Source organism: Cyrtonyx montezumae, unplaced genomic scaffold, assembly GCF_038088225.1.
Source record: "Cyrtonyx montezumae isolate F1298 unplaced genomic scaffold, pur_monq_1.0 scaffold_25, whole genome shotgun sequence".
Lineage (NCBI taxonomy): Eukaryota > Metazoa > Chordata > Aves > Galliformes > Odontophoridae > Cyrtonyx > Cyrtonyx montezumae.
Genome location: NW_027071992.1, coordinates 9,178,216 through 9,198,418, shown reverse-complemented (window position 1 = coordinate 9,198,418; position 20,203 = coordinate 9,178,216). Strand labels below are relative to the sequence as shown.

General features: G+C 41.1%; 1 protein-coding gene across 1 annotated transcript in view; it reads left to right on the top strand.

Moving 5' to 3' along the window:
* The first annotated feature begins 3,801 nt into the window (after nt 1–3,801).
* Nucleotides 3,802–20,203, top strand: part of PARP8 (poly(ADP-ribose) polymerase family member 8) — a 111,821-nt gene continuing 95,419 nt past the window's right edge. Inside the window, exons 1-2 of the mRNA XM_065739899.1 lie at nt 3,802–4,002; nt 4,698–4,752. Of these exons, the coding sequence (XP_065595971.1) occupies nt 3,912–4,002; nt 4,698–4,752 (146 nt within the window). The 5' untranslated portion in view covers nt 3,802–3,911. The remainder of the gene's footprint in view (nt 4,003–4,697; nt 4,753–20,203) is intronic.

Here is a 20,203-nt window from a genome sequence, read left to right as displayed (position 1 = left end):
CTTGTATTGTATCAACTTCATCGCTCAGCTTGGTGTCATCTGTAAACTTGCTGAGGGTGCAATCCCCTCATTCTCACTATTCTGGTCACTGATAAAGATGTTGAAGAGTACTGGTCCCAAAATAGACCCCTGGGGGATTTGTCACTGCTCTTCAACTGGACACAGAGTCACTGACCACAACCTTCTGTCTATGACCATCCAACCCATGCTTTATCCACTAAAGAGTTCACTCTTCCAATCCATATCCCTATCCTTTCAGGCTAGATGAGAAAGTTTGCTACTATAGTGCAGTACAGTCTTCCTCCCATCCCCAGATGCACTGCAACAGTGCTGGACCCATGGTGGTGACTCTCTCTCTTGCCTTCTACAAAGACTCCTTGCTTTTATTCCTTATCTCTTCTCTATCATCTGTTTTCCCTTCCCCATACCCCTAAGCAACTAGGATTTGAAAGAAACTAGTCAGGCTAACATCTGAACTGTTGTGTCTTAATCTCACTGTAGGGTATACATATACAAAAGAACCTTCTCTCCCTCCTATAATTGGAGCGAGACAAGCTGAAGGTCATGTAGCAGATAGCTAACTCTAAATCTGTCTAGAACATGAATAGGCTTAAAAAACATTAACTGTAAACTCAGCATTTACTTGAATATTACCTTGCATCAGAATTTTAGTTGAAACAGTTAATATATTAGCGATATGGTGAAAATTACACCGAAGTTTGAAACAAAACATCGGTTTATGTCGCTTCTCCCTTGGTGGGAATAACATTGTTACCCTTATGGATCTCACAGCTCAGCGCCTATGTTTCAAGAATTCAGTGCCACCAACTTATTTTGAAATGACTGTCATTCTGAGAAAGCTTACTGGAAGGGACACATTGTATTTTCCTGCTTTGAGAGTTAGAACTGTGCATTAACATTTTCAGCCACTGCTCACACATTATTTTAATACATCCACAGTTTGGTTTCTAACTCTCTAGGTCTTTCTGCTGTTGTATTTTGAGACAGTATTTTAATATAGATACTATACTCATGAGAATTCTCATATTTTGATTTCTTTTTTTTTTTTACCTCTGTAAACAGTATCAGGCTCCTGGGAATACAAAAACAAAATTTCTTATGTTTCTCTTTTACTTAATTGAGGTAATCAGTTCAATACAACTGAGCTGAGCTGAGCTGATCTTGAGATGGTTCTGAAAATGACAAGAATTGATTTCCAAGACTGAAAAAGTAATTAGGCATACACTGAATTCCCTAAAGCCAAAATCATTACTTTCCAGACCAGCTGTCCTATTGTTCATGAAATTACTTGTGAAGCTCTTTGGAAAGTTTCTTCATGAATGGTAAAACGTACACCATGGTAGGGATTACACCACACGTACAGGTATCGCTGCAGCAGAGGTTAGGTACGTGGTCAACGGCCGGACAATCTCTACGGATTTAAGGATAAATTCTACCTGTAAAAATTCACTCTGATTTTCCAACATGTTCCATTTTCAGTATCAACAGAACAATCTCAATGTACAATGTAGCTCCACCTCACCAGAAGCAACCATCTCTGCAATAGCAGTACTGGAGTCACCAATCACAGGCCAAAATTGGTTAAGAATCTAAGAGTTTTAAAGCAACTTCCAATTAATAATAATAAACATTTAACTGACTATTTCCAGCCTTCTTGCTCTATAGAGTTGATGGTCTCAAAGCAGCCACCAGCCATGTTAGCTTTCCAGAAGACTGGAGCGTTTCTTTGTAGATGACTTTTTAATGCACTGTTACCAACCCTAAGAAAATAGTCTGAGGCTTTAAAAGGCAGTCAGAAATTACATTAATTAATATGACTCTGAGAATAACCCTGCAGTTGAGATCAGCTGTAAGCAGAACTGCCAGCACAAATACCCTGTGAAGATCTAATAACCCTCCCCTCTTACCATGTCCGTGTGGGAGGGATGAGACCTTTCTCTGCAAGGTTCAGGACCAAAAGCGCACCAGAAGTTCTGCTTACATTTCCTAATTAAGACTGAAAGGAAAGCAGCAAATATGGCTGCTGATGTACCAGCTTGCCACCAAAACCAGAATGGGTATACACGGCTGGCAGGTAACAGGGAGAAAAGCTGAAACAGTCAACACACAGGAAAAACTCTAGAACTAAAGCACAGCTCATTGACCAGAGTGGCTGAAGCTGACAGAATGACAAAGCCTCTCTGTATTACAATGACAAGCTCAGTATCCTACCTTGGAAAAGACTTGCTGCAGTAACAGAGAATTTACTGAACAGCATTGAGAAGTAGTCTGGAAACCTCCCTTTGGAGATAAATCATTTTCTTAAGAGGCGGAGTGTTGTGTCACATGGTGCCTTTTTGTGCTCTTTAAACACTACCTGCATTCTCTTACAGTTTCCCTTCTGCTCTCTCCATCAGGTAAGAAATCTCAAGACTGGCAAAAGCGTGGAATCTTATTGTAGCCTTTTCACTTGAGAATAAATAACACAATAATGACTGTGTTTGTCTCCCGTGCTTGAAATCGACATGATACATGGTTAACACAAACTCGCTTGAAAGGGTAAAATAACTGGGTTCAGTAACACAGAAGCTGTGCAGAGATGGATACATAACAGCAATTCATAATATTCTTTTCAACTTTTGTAACCAAATCCGTTTCCTCCACGTCGACACGCTTTTTTTTTTTTTTAATTATTATTATTCAGCTTGCACTCTGGCTGATGAAAAAACGCTGCGTTTTGCAGACCCGACCATTCCGCGCGCTGTACTGCAGCCACTACCTGCCTCGCATTAAGGCGGGCCGCTGGACACCGTACGGACAGCCGGAGTCGCTTCCCCGAAGCCCTTAGGTCAGAGAGAGAGGTTTTCCCGAGGCTGGCAGCAGAGGCCCAATGACAGACGCTGCCCCTCGCCCCGTGCCGTGCCGTGCCGTGCCGTGCCGTGCCGCTGCCCGCGGCGCCCCTCGGCCGCAGGTGGGCGCGCAGCCCGCAGGGAGCGCCCGCCCTCCTCGCCGCCGTTCTGGCGCAGCGCAGCACCGCCCGCTTCCTGCCCGCAGCCGCCCCGCTTGCCATTTGCATTCCTCCGCCTACCGGGAGGAGGTGAAAACCTGTGCCCCCCCCCCTCCGCCCCCCCCATCCCGGCGGGGGTGGAAAAAGGCGACGGCCGGCGGCGGCTGTGGCCATCGACGCCTGCGGCGCGTTGCCCGCGTTGCCCCGCGCGTCCGTCTTTTCGTTCCCCGGTGGAGCCGGCGGGGGCCGTACGTGCCGGGTCGGCGGCGGCGAGGGGAGGGTCTGCGGCTCGTCGTTGCTGCGGCAGCGCCGGCCCCGCCGTGCCGCCAGGGACCGGGTGCGGGCGCCGCCGCCGCCGGGCTCTGCGCGTTGCTGCTTCGCGGCGATCGGCGCTGCCGGCGGGAGGGGCAGGGATGTAAGCGGCCGGGCCGGCTTGCCCCCCCCTCCCCCTCTTTTTTTTAATTTTTATTTATTTTTCCTCAGGATTAAAAAAAAAAAGAAAAAAAAAACAAAAAAAAAACGATCCCCAACCACCCAAACCAGCCGACCAACCCTCCCCCCCCAAAAAAAAAAAAAAAAAAAGAAACCCTGAGGGGCGTGGGGGGGTGGGGGGATCCCGTGTCGCCGCCGCCACCCTCCGCTGGATCTATTGTCAGGGAAGGAGGAAATTGCCATCCGCCGGCAGCGGCGGCACATCTGGGCGGGCACATCTGGGCATGCAACATCGGCTGCCGGCGCCCGCCTGCTCCGTCCTCCTGCCGGCCGCCTGGATCGCTGCGGGGCGCGGACAGGCTGCCGTTCACCCGCCGCCGGGTCCATCTTCGGGACCGAACGTACAACCGGGGGGTGGGGGGGGGGCTGGGGATAAAGGCTGCTTTTTTCTTCTTCCCCTGGGATCTATTCCATGGGGATGTGTTCAAGACAAGAGAGGATTCAGAAGGATATTGACGTTGTGATCCAAAAGTGCAAGGCGGAGAAGGACTGCCTGTTTGCAGGTGAGTTTCCCCAGCGGGCGCCGGTTCGGCGGTTAATAGGATGCCGCTGCCCGACCCAGACCCGCGATACGGCGGCGGCCCGGGCCGGGCCGTGCCCTTCGCTGCCGCCCCCGGGAACGGGGCCGCCGTGAGTCTGCCCGGAGCCCCCTTCCTCCTCCTCCTCTTCCTCCTCCTCCTCTCCTTCCGAGGGCATGTGAGGGCAGAGGAGACCAGGAGCCGGCTGGGAAGGAGGGAAGGGGGGGGTTTGCGGGGGGGGGGCATCCCGGGCCGGGCAGCGTGGCAGCGGCCGCACGCCGAGCCGTGCGGTGTGCGGCTGTGCGTGTGCCCGTGGCCGCCTGGCGCAGCCCGCAGCTGCCGGGCGAGCTGCTCCCCGCTGCTCCTCGCCCCGCGCGGCTGCTGGGGTTCCCGTCGGTGAGAGCGTTCAGCCCCGCGGCGCGACCCCTCCCGGCCCCGGCGGCGGGGCTCGGGCCGGCGGTTGCCTGTTGCCGTTACCGACATGGAAATCCCTGCCGTTGCCATAGCACCGGTCACTTGTTGCGAGGGGCTGGGGGAGCTGCCGCCTTCCCGCTGATGCACGCCGACCCCCCGTCCCCAAGCAGTCCCTCGCGTCGGTGTGCGAAAGCTCGGCGATTTCAGCCCAAATAGGGAAGCAGCGGGAAGCCGAGCGCTAATAACGCGGCCCTTTGTGTTTTCAGATTTCAGGTACTCAGACTCCACCTTTACCTTCACCTACATTGGAGGCTCCAAAAGGTACCTTATTTTTTAGTCATTACCTCCCTGCTCCCGGCTCGCGGCATTGTTTCAAGCCCCCTTTGCTTCCTTGCCTGGTGCAAGGAGGATCGATCAGTAAATCATCCGCGTTCGCACAAACGTACACTGAGGAGGAGGTGTGGAGGGAGGTGACCAGAACGGTGATCCTCGCCTGAGTGCTGCTCAGAGGCGCTTTGCTGCTTCTGTTTGTTCATTTGTGTGCATAAGCTTAATTTCTGCCATATGCAAGCTTAACTGCAGGGCGTCAGCATGTGAGATACAGAGTTAAAACAAAATAATGAAAAAGTTACTGTTTTAATAAAAAATAGTCTGTATTTCACATCAGCACCTCATTCTCTTGCATTTGAGAGCCATGTTTGGTCCCACAACAGAAACTGGGCTGCCTGCAGTTGACCAAATTAAACTACTGAGAGCTCAGTGAACCGTCAGCGTAGCTTACAAGGTTACAACATTGCTTTAACTGAGCGCTAGTTTAAATATTATTCCCAAATGGCTCCGAGTTCCTGGTTATAAACTGGATTAGATTTTGTTATTATTTTTCACCATTTATTGTCTTCCTCTGTTTTCAAAAGGAAGTGTTAATTGCATAGTCAAAAGCGCACACATGATTTTTGTCGCCCTGGCTCTCAGTTGCCTTTTCCTTGGTAGGATATTTACAGTATATTCTGGGTTGTTATCTTTTAGTTCAGTTTTGTTAGTCTTGGCAACATCTTGATCTTTTTTTTTTTCATCATTTATTATTACTTTTTTTTTTTTCCTCAGCTTATCTCTGGGGGCTGTTTCCCAGGGTAAGTCAGGTTACAGTGTTCTGAGCTGCTCTTTGCAAGGGAGCCCTGGGTGCCCCACAGCCTCTGTTCTGCTCCACGCATGCTTCGGGCATTGGCTGCAGGATGGGCACCCAGATGGTCGCTGGGCTGTTAGGTTGCTCAGAAAAATGCATTTCCACCTCACTGTTCTGTCTTCTCCGGCTGGAGGAAGAACAGCGTGCGTCATTTTCAGTGGAATAGAGTAGTTCTCCTACCAGAGAATCAGATGTGCCTTCAGGTTGCCTGAAGTATACTCTTTAATTTAGGATTTTAGTATACATTTTGTGTTGCTTTTGTTTTAGAAGACTGTATACAGTAAAAATGATATTATAGAAAATGCAATTGTTTAGTTAAAATAATTGAATTTGAAAGTTACTTTGGACTGTTTTCTAAACCACATACTACTGCAGCAAGAAACCAGGAAGTGAAACCTGTCTATTGTTTCTGTTTCCCAAGCTGAATAAAATAAAAGGCCTAAGGGCATAGCTGGTGAAAAACAAACCAGTTTATAAATGCTGGAACAAAATGCTTTTACGTTTGCAACGGGAGACGGAAGATAGCCACGTATCTCACAGCTTTCAGTTTTACCTGGGGTCAGGATTTATGTAGGAAGCTGTTGTCTGAAAGGTACTCTCAGGGTCTTGAAAATTCAGCTGAACTGAGAAACTGAAGCAAGGCTTGGAGAAAGTGATGAAAGTGGGTCGTTACAGGGAGGATACCCAATTTTCACTTTCCTTTTGGTATTGAAAGAAATTTTAAGAAGCATCCTTTGAGCTAAGAGTTTTCATGCTCTCAGCTTGTTTGCATTTTGATGTAGGTTTGAAAGTGTGGTTTGCACACAGCATACTGAGAAGCCAGGCTATGGAAGTGAGCACTCCTGTGAGGAACATAAAATGGAAACTCCAGGTCTTCGCTGTTAAAGCTGCAACTGTTCTCATACTGCAGTGATTGTGGTTTCTTATGGGAGCTGCTTGCTAAGCCACATTTGGTCTGTGCTGAGTAGCATCAGAGCAGGCCTCCAGCATATAGCTTGGTGAGGACCTGCAGTCAGTGGTGGATTACTTTTTAAGTATCTTTTTCATGTGTTTGGTTGTGACTTTTTTTCCTACTGACATTGCTGCAGCTGAAGACTTCCTGGTTGTTGATGCTGTTTTTGGAATACTGCACTCAGGAATTGACCATAAATGACAAAAATGAATTCCTCATGATCAAAGGCTGAGGGGCAGTTGGTAGGCCTCATTCTACTGCTTCAGATACTCAGTCTTTGATGACTTTGTAGTTCAAACTGACCTGAACAAGGTTTTCAAGTCATAGGTAAAGTTTTTCTAAATGAGAAGTAGGTTCACACAAATAGGCACTGAAATTGTATTTATGGGACATTGTGGTACTTTGGTGCTTTCCCAGTTTGCTTGGAGTTACGTCTTTTTCATGCTTTATCTCCTCCAGATGTTCCTTTAGGTCAGTGTGTAGTATTGCTTTGGGTTCAGGGTCGCTCCTAAAGAAATGCTTGCCATTAATTTCCACGGAAACTACAAAAATACAAAGACCACAATAACACTCCAAATTGTCAGTTATAAAATACTCTTTTTTAACCTAGCCACCGCTATTATGCATTTTCACCAGTGATGAACAAGAGCCTGAATACCACTCTTGTCAGAATCTGCACCAGCAGAGGTGGACCCAGTGTTGCTGTCACCACTGCTGAAATGCACCCCCCACTGCCTCGCTATGCTAACATCTACTGTTCGGTCTCCGTTAAGTGCTGAGCAAGCCCCGGTGATTGTCACTGGGTGCCATTTTTTCTGCATGGAGGAACAAAATATCACTCCTTTGCTTAATATGCACTTCCATGTCAAGCATCGTGTCAGTCTGCCCCTCTGCTGCTGTCTGTCACATGGCAACAAAATGTAATGTTGGAAAATCGGTAGGAAGGTTTAACCTCTACTGCCATACCACCAACATCTGCCTTTGATCTTGTGGGCCAACGTAAAATGGAAGGCATTACTTTTGGAGCAGACCTTGTATGAGAGAAAAAACTCCTGAAATACATATTTTCTGTTTGAGAAGGAAGATTATCTCATGTCTTATTTTGTGTGTAGCAGGTTGTAATACTGCTGAGTTTGACATCACTAGGGTTTTTTTTCTCAGCCTGTTGTCACTTCTACTGCCCATTAAGTCCTTTTGTCTGTGGTCTTAACATGCTCAGAGCCAGTTTCTTGGTACCTCGTATACTGTTACAGCCATGGAACTCACTGAACTAGTATTACCATTTCAATTATATGGAGGAGCTGATACTTGTGTATGTTCTTTGACTTCTTAAGTTTGCACGTGTGACATTTTTCGTCTTGGAACTGGCTCCTCTACCTGATCGTTTACTGTTGCTTGGGTTGATTGCTTGGACCCTTCCTCTGGTCTGTTTAGATACAGAAGTGATACAGGAGCCACCTTGCAGATCAAGTCACATAGATAGGTCTGATTTGAAGTATATATCAGTGGAGTGGATTTGTGTTCCCAGAGGAGAGTCCTGAACCAAACATCAAGGGCATGACGTAGCTATCATTCAGTACAGAGGTTCCAGGGAAACCAACAGAGGGAAACCAACTGAGAATTGTTGTTATTTTATTCACTGTATAGATCTGCTCCAATATTTGACCTTAAGGTCGCATTAAGCTATTAAATTTTGTAAAGAACATATGTAAATGATCTCTGGATGGGCGTAAATACACCTAGAGGAGATTTTACATTTGCACTTAGAAGGGAAAAATCTAAGTACAAACATATATGTACTGCATTAATTATCATGAAAAATCTTTCACCCTTGTATTTCATTTAATCCTATTGGATTGTGCTTCATGTTCAGACATTAGTTCTTTTTCCTTTTTTCTTTTCTTTAAATGCATTATTTTCACGTCCCCAACTTAATAGAGTTGTTGGACACTGTGAACATGCTTCCTGGGTTGGGAAGGTTACAATCAACATCTTATTAGTGGAGCACACAATGTGGGCGCTAAATAGGATGCAAGTCGTTTATCATTTTGATAATTTTTGATTTCACTGTCAGAAAGCCATAGGTAGGGTGAAAGATACCTTTTAAAGTGAGGTGTTCATTCGGGTGCTGTGACTGTGCAAGATTTACTCTTTAACTACAGCTGGCGGGGTATCAGAAATGACTGGATTCTTTATGCTTTTTACTGCAGGATCTAAACAGGATATTAAAGTGTGGACGTATTGAGGTGCTTTCTTTTCTTTAAAACTCTCTTGTTTCCTCTGTCCTATTATCTGCCCCTCGGTGAAACATTCCTTTTCCACAAGCCCTGCAGACTGAGCAGAATTGCAGATCTGACATCTTTCAAATAAAAATGTGTGATGTCCTGAAGTTGTTTTTACTTTATGTGTTGTTTGACAAGGTTTACATAAAAACAGTGCTTGGTTATGCTGAAGAAAAGATTTTTTTCATTTTCTTAGTGTTTTTCTCACCACCACCACCTCCTTACCCCTTTTCTTCTTCTTTCTTCCTTTTTTTTCTTTTTTTCTTTCTTTGAGGTTAACCAAGGACATCGTATCAGTTCTGAAATATCTCTTTATTCAAAAATGTACTTAGCTTCCATTGGCAGTAAGGGAGAGTGACAGTAAGCTGTTTATGAAAACAGATTTTACACTGCAGCATACTGTAAATAAACTAGATAAGACATATATGACCTAACCACAAAAACTAATTTTGTCAGAAAAATTCCCATCTCCAGTTCGCACAGTGGACTGTTGAGGTCTGCTTTTTGTACATGAGCAGAATGATCATACTAATGGCAATTCTGCATTTGAAAGGGAAGTTGAATTTTGATCTGAAATACTTGTTTAACATTTGCTTAAAACAGTGAGCTTACTGTGTTGATTTTGAATATTTGTGTGTGTGCATGTGTGTTTTCAGGGATTTATACATAGCATTTAGTATTGCAGCATCAAAGATTCTCATGTAAATCCAATAAGTTCATTTTCACCTCCCGCAGCAGTGAAATACTTCATAGCTGTGGCACTGAAAGAGTAACTGAATTGCTTGTGGCTAGCTACAGCTGGAGACTAAACCCACCTATCTGAAGTCCTGGTGCATTTTATGCAACTATGTGTTTGAACCCCTCAGTGATAAATAGGTTCAGCTGACTGTTTTTTCTCTTTTAGTGGTATTAAATTATTATTATTTTTTAATAAGGATTATAAATTCTTTAGGGTTTTTTTGTTTGTTTGTTTTGTTCTTTGCTTATATTCTAGTGGTATGTAAACGAGCTCATTATGACTTGCCTACATCAGAGATTCAATCTGGTGAAATTCTGGTATTGCTCTGGTAATGTTGAAAGTTTTCAGTACAAAAAAAATAATCAAACAACAACCACCCAGTGAAGAAAGTGACTTCAGGAATGATTTTTATCTTAAAATGTACATTCCACTTACATACTACTAAAAAAAAAAAGAAGAAATGAAATTGAAAAACATATTTTAAACCATAATATTGAAAAACTGTGTACATGAAAATATCAGAATTGAACACTTCTCTGAATAATTAGATTTTCTTCTTTCATTTCCACTGTAATCTAGTTTAAGACTGGTCTTTTTTGGATAGGTTAGTTTTAACCTAGCTCCTTTCTATTCAGTGTTTACTGGCTTAAGGAAGGGAGCTATGTTAAGGAAAAAACTGTGGACTATTCCTTTTAGAAGCACTGGTGGCTTACATCAGGTGCAAGCATTGCTGAAAATATGACCTAAGACAAAAAAAAAGTTCTGATGGAACCTATTGTTCTGAGCGTTATGAGTTTAGCTAGAATAATGTTTGAAAAGGCCTTTGGAAGGGTTGGAACTGGTACTGTTCATCTTCAGTTGATGGCTGCACTTAACTACGATCAGGTTATTAAATACGTAATTACATTCCTAAAATCTGTCTTGACTATAGTTAAGGTAGGTATGATAACCAGACAAACACCTTGTCCTTAACACTGTTAATTACTATTTCTAAACAGCTGGAAGATTGTACAGTGTCTTTGAATTTTAACTTCCTCATCCTGTATGACTTGACATTTTTGTTGGGACTGTACAAATTTCATGGAAAGATGAATGTGTGATATGAGGTGGGATTCCAATTTAGATATAGCATGGCATGCCATGAGATTTTCATTTCTTCATTAAAAATTTTGTGGATGAATAAATGTTGAATACTGCCTTGAGTATTTTTGTAAGAAAAATTTTCTGTCAGTTATTAACGAAGTTTCACATTTAAAATCTCTCTTTAGGACATACATTTCCCATCATATAAATTCCAGCTCACCTACCTGTTTTGGTACTCATATTGGCTGTGTAATATATAGATACGAAACCTATCCGTACATTCCTATATATAATTTTTTTTTATAGTTTCCACAAGAGATTCAGTAGGTGTATTTTAACAAATGATTCATCCTGAAAAAACATCTAGTAGAATAATGTAGTAAAAACATAATTAAATGCAACACTGAAGATTTGTGAAAGGAAAAAAACCCATTCAACTCACAGTTTCATTGAGCTTGTCTTCAGTTGGTGGTCTTGTTTCTGACAGGTGTTTCTTGCTTTACTGTTAGAAAATCAGCAGAGTCTGAAATGAATCTCCGTCACTGCATATGGTGAAAATGATGTTCTTCAGGGAGATTGCAGTCCTGCAGAGATCTGTTTCTAGTCTGGTGAAGCTGGGCTCTCCTATCTCTGCTATGTACTGTAGTGATACTAAGAACAGTGCATTCAAATTGTGGTTCTCTGTCTTTCTGTCATGAAAATGTGTTTTCAGGCACATAAATGTATGGCCTAATTTTAAAAAGTGCTAAACTCCCACACCACATTGTGGTCTGAGTATTACTGTACACTGCTTAGCACATCAGGTTCTTTGTGCAGCTGTACTTGTATGTACCGGTCTTTAAATGTTGCACAAGCACAGAGCTGGGAAAAGTGCTTGAATATCTTTACAGAAAACATTTTTAGCAACTACCTCTTTCTTTTCACCACATATTTTAACACCATTAGTATCTAAAAATAGACCTGCAAGCCTATTGTTAAGAGTAATTGTTAATATCTTAATGTGATAAGACAAATAAATTAAAAAGTGGAGTTCACTGTAACAACACTGATTTAGTAGATCATTTTGTCTGTGTTGCAATTAATGACATTTCCGATTCCTTTATTAGTCCATAATAATTTCTCATAGTTTTCATCACTATAAATAAATTGCTGAAGATAACTGTTGGCCTCTTTTTTTTCCATGGATTACTTATTGTGCAGAATATGAATTCTTTTTTGAGTCAGAGTCAAATCACTGAATCAAAACATCTACTTCAATAAGCTTCAACAACTAGAGGGAAAGTAAAACTTCTGGTTTAGTTCAGTTTAGTTAAAGTTAGAAGAAAGGAATGAAATATGTATGTATCTAGAAGAAGTCCAATTTACAGTTCCACCTGGGTATTAGATAAATCTCATTTAAGAGTACAGCTTTTAAGATGTAGTGTCCTCCATAATATGGGAGTGGAGATTTTTACAGATGTTTCTTTTAAATGGTTTCATCTGAGGAAAAGGACCTTCTTTAAACGGTGTAAAATTATCTCATAAAGATAAACCTGGTATTCTTTGCAGCAGTAGCTGGAAAAATCTCAGTTAAAAAAAGGACTGAACAAGGTACAGAAGTACATCTTCTTCCTTTGCCTTCCCCAGACAGCCTTCTGCATGCTCAAGATCTAAATGCCAGGTTGCACTCAGTCTATTTCTATGGGAATAAGAACAGGAAAGAACCTTGCATAGGGACTGTGAACAATTGTTGCTTTATGAGTCAGACTTCTCCTGGGAGGATCCTTTATCTCCAGGGAGCTTTATATCAGACACTGTGTTCACCTGCTAGAAGGGCTAAGCAACATCATATACACTTTTGGCATTATCTAATCCAGTGGGATTGAGTCATGGCTTTGCACGTGTTCACGTAAGGTACCGAAGAGAAAACAACTGTGGGTAAGGGTTAGATGTTGAGCATCTCTCCATGACTGATTTGAAGGCAGAATACCTGTGTAAGCCCTGTAGAATGGCTTTTGCTTCTCTCAGCTGTTTCAGGAGACCACAGCCTGTCCTGGCAATTAGTACTGAGCTGAGTCCTTTTGATGGAGTCTTTCTGTAGGGGCACTTGTGTACTGCTTAGCAGGGGCTTGTCTGAAGCAAAAAATTGAGGACAAAGAGGAAGCTCAATGGAACCAGCAAGCCCTATAGACGACTCCTTCCAACTTCAAGGCAGTGATCAGAAATAAAAGGAGAAACAGCATGTCTCCTGTATAGTGAAATGTACTGCTTGCCAAAAGAGCGTGGAAAAAAATGGGGATGCACTATCTGTAAAAGGAATTATATAATTAAAGTTCCTTTTGAACTGTGTACAAGCCTACATTTTATCTCATGTATTACAGCTTGTCATCTTGAAATCTTTTGCTTTAAATGAACTTCCATTTTATGTTTGTAGATAAAAATTTAGCATATTTTAAGAGCAAAGCTAAATGGTAGGATAACTGAGCACTGCTCCACTCTCTTGTTTCTACCCAATTAAGGTATTTGTGACAGATGTTTGCTCTCAAGTAGAAAAAGCAGTTATGGGTCAGATATAGTATTCCAGGTCATTAGGTTTTTGACAAATGATGTAACATTTTATTTTACTGTTTGTTTGGTTTTGTGTTGCTCATTCTTGCTCATTCCTTTTCTTTAATGCTGAAAAAGTTAATGGAGAATTCTCACCCAATAATAATCAGATAGAAAATATGATAGGAAAATAATTAGGGTGTTCTGTCAAATTAGGACCCATGGAACCACTGCCTGTACCAGGCATCTCTTCCTTGTCAGAAAGTACTTGCTAATGGCCGACTGATTGGTCTCAGTTACAACTGAGTAAATGTAGAGTAATTCCTCTCATGTGAAGGAGCTTTCTTGGGTTTGCAGTAATATTGCCATTTTGTTTTTTAATTTGATCCTGAGATTAATCCTAGTGAATGGCAAGTCAAGTCATTTTTGTTCTGGTGGAGCTAGGAGGACCAGATTTAATCTGCTTTAATGTTACTGTGTTTTTTTTGTTGTTGTTGTTGTTTGTTTGTTTGTTCTTTATCCTTGGTATCTGGAAAGGAGATTTTCACAGACCTCTTCTTTAAGAATTCGCTAGGCCACATGAAAACCTTTTTACTTGCTACTCACTCAGAAGCAGTATTAAATCTTATTGATTACATTTAAACTGAATCCCAGACTGGCTTTATAGCTTTTTGTATCTAAAACCATTAGTTGAAACAGAAATGCTAATTTCTTAAGGAAAACTGTTCTGTGAGTGCACCTAAGAGGATCATTCTAGCTTGGTCCACATAAAAATGTGTGAAATCACTAGTGTGAAATCTGGTCATTTCACCATATAGTTGTACAAATCTTAGTGGAAATATAAAAAATACTTTAACAGTAATTTATGCAAAAAAAAAAACAACCTGTAAATATTAAAAACTTTTGGATGATTAATGCCTTAGTATGGAAATTAATGGAGCTGCCTTCCTTTCTAGATGTATAACTACATACATTAACATAGTGTCCTGGTTTAATATGGTTGTATGATTATGTATGTTTAGGTGGCAATGGGAGGAACATAACCCTCTGCAATTACCTCCTTGGACATAACACTAGTTTTGTTAAGTCAACAGAAATTTTGATATTGATCTCTCAAGTATGAGGTGAAGAGTCACAGTTATCAGTTTACCAAAAAGGCAAGCTCTCTTGCCTTTAACTGGACTGTGTGTACATGCTACTTTTAATATATATACATATAATGTTATATATATATATATATATGTATAACACGAGCACTAGAGCATCTGGCATACATTTGTGCTTCCTAGATGTTCCTATGCCAAATTTAGCTATTGAAGGACCTTTCACAACAATCTTTAGTCTTGGTTAAGGCAACACAGCCTTCATTACTAAAATAATATTGCATGAGTTGAGGAGTTTACCAGTTTAGTTCTTGTTAAGATATTTTGTTAGGTAACCTCATTCCAAAAAGACATTTAGAATTCCATGCTTTGGCTGTTAGCACTTTGTTTGCTTGTTTTGACATTCCTGTTTGTCATTTTTATTCTACTTAAAAATTCTTGTTTGGGTTTAACTAGAATAGTAAATCAAAAGAAGCACGTCCTCCCTGTGTACAGCACTACTGGGAGGAGATTAATGGAAGAAGACTTCAGGCTCTTTCTGTATCTGAATTTATATTTTACTGATAAGCTTTTTATTTGTTTTAGGTTGTGCCTCTTGTTATGAACAATTACATGCTCTATTGTTTCTTTGTTTAAATAACAGTAAATAGATGTTTAAAAATACTACTTCATAAAAATGTTACCATTTACTTTAGATGTGAAGAAATACATTCATCTTGTAGTTCAGCTAAAACTCAACCTTAATCAAGGACAACAAACACAGAGATACAGAGTGCAAAAACCTTTTTATATCTAGCACTGTCTGGCCTCAAGGCAGGCATGGATATGCAGCTCCAAGCGTGCTAATAAGGATTAGGCATTTGCTGTCTATGAAGAGAACTGCAGCTACACAAGTCAGGATAAAAATTTCAAAAGCTATTGATTTTTCTTCTGGAGGACATAAACTGATGATCATTTAGGGTCAAGAAAAGCTTTTACCCTGGCTACTAAGTCTCTCTTCACCTCTCCTGTTAGTAATGGCATTGTCAGACAAGAGCAATGGCTCAGGTCTTTGACTGGAGTATCAAATGAGGCCACGGTGGAATGTAGCATGTCTTATCTGACATGGCTATTTCTAACACATCTGCAGCATTTTTTAGAGTATGTAACCGTTGTAGAGCTTTTGACATGAGTTCTGAGTAAATTTGTCTGAGCAAATATTGCTTCTTACAGGGTATTCCCATCCATATTCTGCCCCAAGTTCTTTGTCTGTTGCACTTTCTGTGATGTAATGTCATCTGTATTCTCAGCTAATTTGAATTGACAAATTGACACAGAATTCAGTAAAGTCATGCCAATTTTGAGCGCTGAGGAACTGTCTATATTCATCTTGTTAAAGAAGCTTAAATAGAACAAAGCTAAATATAGGTGTAGTATATTATCTTCATTGATTTCTAATAGAAAAGATTAATATGTAAGTCTTACAGGTTCCATAGCAATGTGAAATTATACATTACTTGTGTTTGCAGTTTAGCAGGTAAGGTTTCATGGAAGCTGACAACATGAGATATCAATTACATTACCTGGAGGTGGCTCATATCAAAGCAGTGGCAGAACCAATATGGGATAGAGATGCCTGATCTCACAGGGAGATTTCCCCACATAGTTACTCTCAGTATTTTCAGAATTGTGGAATGATGGTCTTGGTTTTGCATGAGATGCAGCCACATAATGTCACCTCTGAACTCTGCCTTAAGAGATAATGATAACATGAATCTTCAGAAGTTGGAGGTTTCACATCAATCTTGGCCATGCTCTTTCTGTTTCCCGAAGCATGGGCTTCGCACAGTTGTCTTTGCAGATGTTCACAACTTTTTCCACCCTTCTTGCTCCTGGATTTCTGTATCTAGAAGCGCATTGCATCTTGACTTATTCTGACAACTGATATTCATTGTGTTCACACTATTGGAGCAGATAGTCGTGAAATGATTGTTAGTTAATAATTGTACTAAGCAAGTGAATGATCTTTCACTTCTCATAAGATTGTATGTATATCCTGAAATGCTTGTTATAGTTTTTGGGAAGTCACATCAGAACAATGAATGCTCAAACTGTTAATCAAAGAGATGACGTGTTCACTGCTGTTCGTTACTCTGTTTTTGGTATCTAATATGTGGGTGGATAGAAAAAAAAAAATCACTGTTGAAAAAATTGCAACTGCAGCCCAGTGTGTTTGCTGATTTAGGTTTTAAAATCTTTTGATGGGGATTTCTACTGTTCCTCAGTAAGTCTCAACCTAGATGTTTAGAAATAATATATACTTCACATCTTTCACTGTAAACACTGGAGATGTGTAAGAATGCATTTTAACTTGAGCCAGTAAAAGCTGTATGCTCTCATGCAATATAGAAAATGTTCTAAATAGGATTGCAAAGTAAATAAGAAAATAGATGTTACTTCCTACTGTGTCCCAATTCTCTGTTTACAGGTTACTTTCTTTTTAAAAAGTGGATTTTCTTGACCTTGGGGATTATCCCACCAGTAACTATCTTTCTGTTAGGTCCCCCTGGATATATTCTGACATTTCCATAAATAATGCTGCACATTTTGTTGAATGTGTGCTGCTGTTGTAGCTCTGAACTTCAGGGTGTTGAGTGCTTAGTTTTGGAATCATTACAACATTCTTTTAATGTATTTGTCCAGTAATATAACTGATGGAGGGCAACTTCTTGCCCTCTGTGATGTTGTTTGAAGTTTTCCTTGGTTGGCTTCTGCTTTGTTTTGTACTGATTTATTTGACAGATGAAAGCTGTTCCCTCTTCATGTTGCAAACTAGTTGGCAGTTTCACTAGTGCGAGCTGGGCTTGTCAGCACTTTGCAGGGGTGCTGCTTGACAGCCAGGTGGGCCTGCTGTGCTGGTGACCAGCCCTGAAGGCACGAGACATGTATGGCTAAGCAAATGTGGAGGCTGATGTGCCAGTAGGTGCAGCTGGAGGAACAGGCTCCGGGCAGTGACAGCTTGGGCGAATGGATGGAGGCTGACATCTGCGTGCAGGCATCTACTTTACAGGCAGCTGGTTGGAGCTAGGTGGAAGTGGCACTGAAATCTGCCTTTGATGAGAGCTGTTGGAACAGGAACAGTGCTGGCCAGGGAGTGGTGGGGATGCCTGATGCTGCCCAGAGGCCTTGGTGCCTCCTGGTGCTGCCCGCATCGTCCACACCCATCCTTGCATAACCAGGGGGGCTGTGCTCTGGTATTGGACAGGCGTGAATCATGGCCAGCTGACACAACACCACATCTCCAGGCACCCCTTGGCAGGAGTTGGGTAAAATAAGTAATGAACCACTTAAATGAAATAATGGGGAGGAAGCCCTTGCCTTGCCAGCTGAAGGACTGTCAGGCAAGTTGAAGGAATGATGTGAATTCAGCATTGGTGAAGTTTGAAAGAAGTGGGTTGAAGATGCATCACAGATCATACTTAATACCTCTTGTTTGCTTCTTTTGGTCAAGCTTAAAATGTTTTCTCCTGGAGAATTGCTGAGTGGAGAGTCTTTCTCAATAATTACTAATTTTATATAGTAATGTAGCATGCCCAAACCTACAGCATATGCAGCTGTGTCTGGCCAAATCAAAAGCGTGCACCTGAGCTGGTTCAGTATTCTGTTCTTTGTCACATGTATTATAGCTCTGAGCACATCTCTAGTGCTCCATAATAAGATATTTTCTGTTTCTTATTCAAATTTCTGCACATTTTTAATACGTGCATGCAAATGAACTCAGACCCTCAGGTTCCTGGTAAGTTGCCACAATGACCAGAAGCATAGTGGAGGTTCTGCACCAGTGCCCCAGGGTGCTCTAAGTGTGACTGTACGTGGCAGAGCTATGTTTCAGCAAAGGCTTTGTTCTTCCTTTTCATCTCTGCTAATGTTGCATGAAGCACTATAGAAAATAAATCTGGAGGGAGTGGTAAAAAAAAAAGGCAGGGGTATGGATTCAGTGTGGTCACATCAGTGCAAATTGGAAGCAGTGTCATTCACTTCTATCAGGCTGTAGGTAGAAAGGCATCCTCATTAAAAAGATTAAATAGAGAGGAAAGGATGGTATTTGTTTGGTGTTTGTTGCCATCTACTTTCACTTAAAATTACTTTTTTTTTTTACATTATTTGTTTATATTTACCTTCTCTGAGAATTCTTCATTTATTTTTAATGCTAACAAATAATTCTTGGAGGAGGTCAAAGCTAGGCGTGTTACATACTGTGGTATTTTTATTTCCTTCAGAGATGTATTGCAATGTTTTGCTTCATTTTATTTGTAAGAGTTGAGGATGATCATTGTCACATTTCATTTTAATATTTCAGAATATATATATTTTAAATTAATTAATTTACGTATCTGACCGACATGCATTAAAGCCTTAGATAAATAAAACAGTCAAGGTGTTCTGTTTCCAACAGTCTAATGTCCCTTGTTGCGTTGCTACATGTGGCACTGCAGTGGGACTAAGTTAGCTGGGACATCAGTGGCAACTAGATAAGAATTCTTTCCTGTTTTCAAACTTGAGTTAATTCAGTGTCTAATGATTTCAATATGCCTGTTATCAACTGGGTAATGTTCTCTAATGAGAAATTACGAAATTGTCAGGTGAAAGCTGAGTGGCCTGGAGTGATTTGGGGAGTTTTCTGCATAGATTATTTCTATGTTGAACCATTATATTTTATATTGTTGTACGTCATAAATGTCAGTAGATCATCACATAAACATTTTTGTGTTTGATATTTTGACTGAAATTAATTACAGAAAGAGTTTCTACATTTAGGCTGTTCCTCTTCACCTCGAGACTATGAAAATTGATGAGATGATATAAGACCAACTAAAGAGAAAGCACAGTATAATTTCCTTTATGTGGTTAGATTTAGCTCATATCACTCCACTATTTTAAATTAGAGACTATTGGAGTTATTGAGGAAAATATTTAAATTCTGACCAAATTTTATTCTGAAGTAATTCTATTTACGTATGTCTTTTATTTCCTTAATACCTGAAGCTGCAGTCATCTTCATAAAGTTAAAACTATTCTGGTTTCATTTACGTATGAAGAATTTAACCATATTTATCTGTGACCATGTGTCTAGCTAAAAACCCTCTTCATGCTTATGTTTTTTGATTCTTTTGTTGATACCGCTTTCATGACCATTCACTGTCTCACATGGTCGATGTCATGATTAATAGAACTTTTAAAGAAGAACAGGTGATCATTGTTCTGTCCATCTAGACTTCTGGGGCATTCTATTTATCTGAGATTTTCTTTAGGATTCTTCAATGTGTAATATGTAATATTTATCTTCATGATGCTAGTGTATGTTCATGTTTGTGGTGACAGCAAGTCAGGTTGCCAGACTTCAGTCTTTCCTTATTTCCTAACCAACTACTTCACAGAAACAGTAATAAAAAAATAAATTTACTACAGAGGTGTACCAAGAAAAAACATGGTGAAAATGTTCATCTTTAAGAATAAAATATAGGAACTTTATTTTCTCTTGGAATTGAAGATGGATGAAGACACTGTACCAGTGTACTAACCAGTACCAGCTGTACCACTACCAGTTGTGTGGTATTCACATCAGAGAAACTTAGACTTACTGGATTTTTCAGTTGTTCTCAGTTGATCTGTGGAAAGGAGTTTATTCATTTCTTACAGCACATGCCTCACAACACGTACTGGCATTATGTCTGGTTTCCTGTGTAGTGGAACTACCAGTGTTGAGAGCCAGCTCCCAAGCTGCTGAGAAGAGGCTTTGCCAAGCCACAGCAAATGAGGGGAGAATTTCCTAGGGTGGCTGGGTGGAAGAGCTGCCAAGTTTATAATGGGACATGCACTCTCAGGGAATCTAGGTACTTGCCTTCTTTAGAGAGTCTTGAAGAA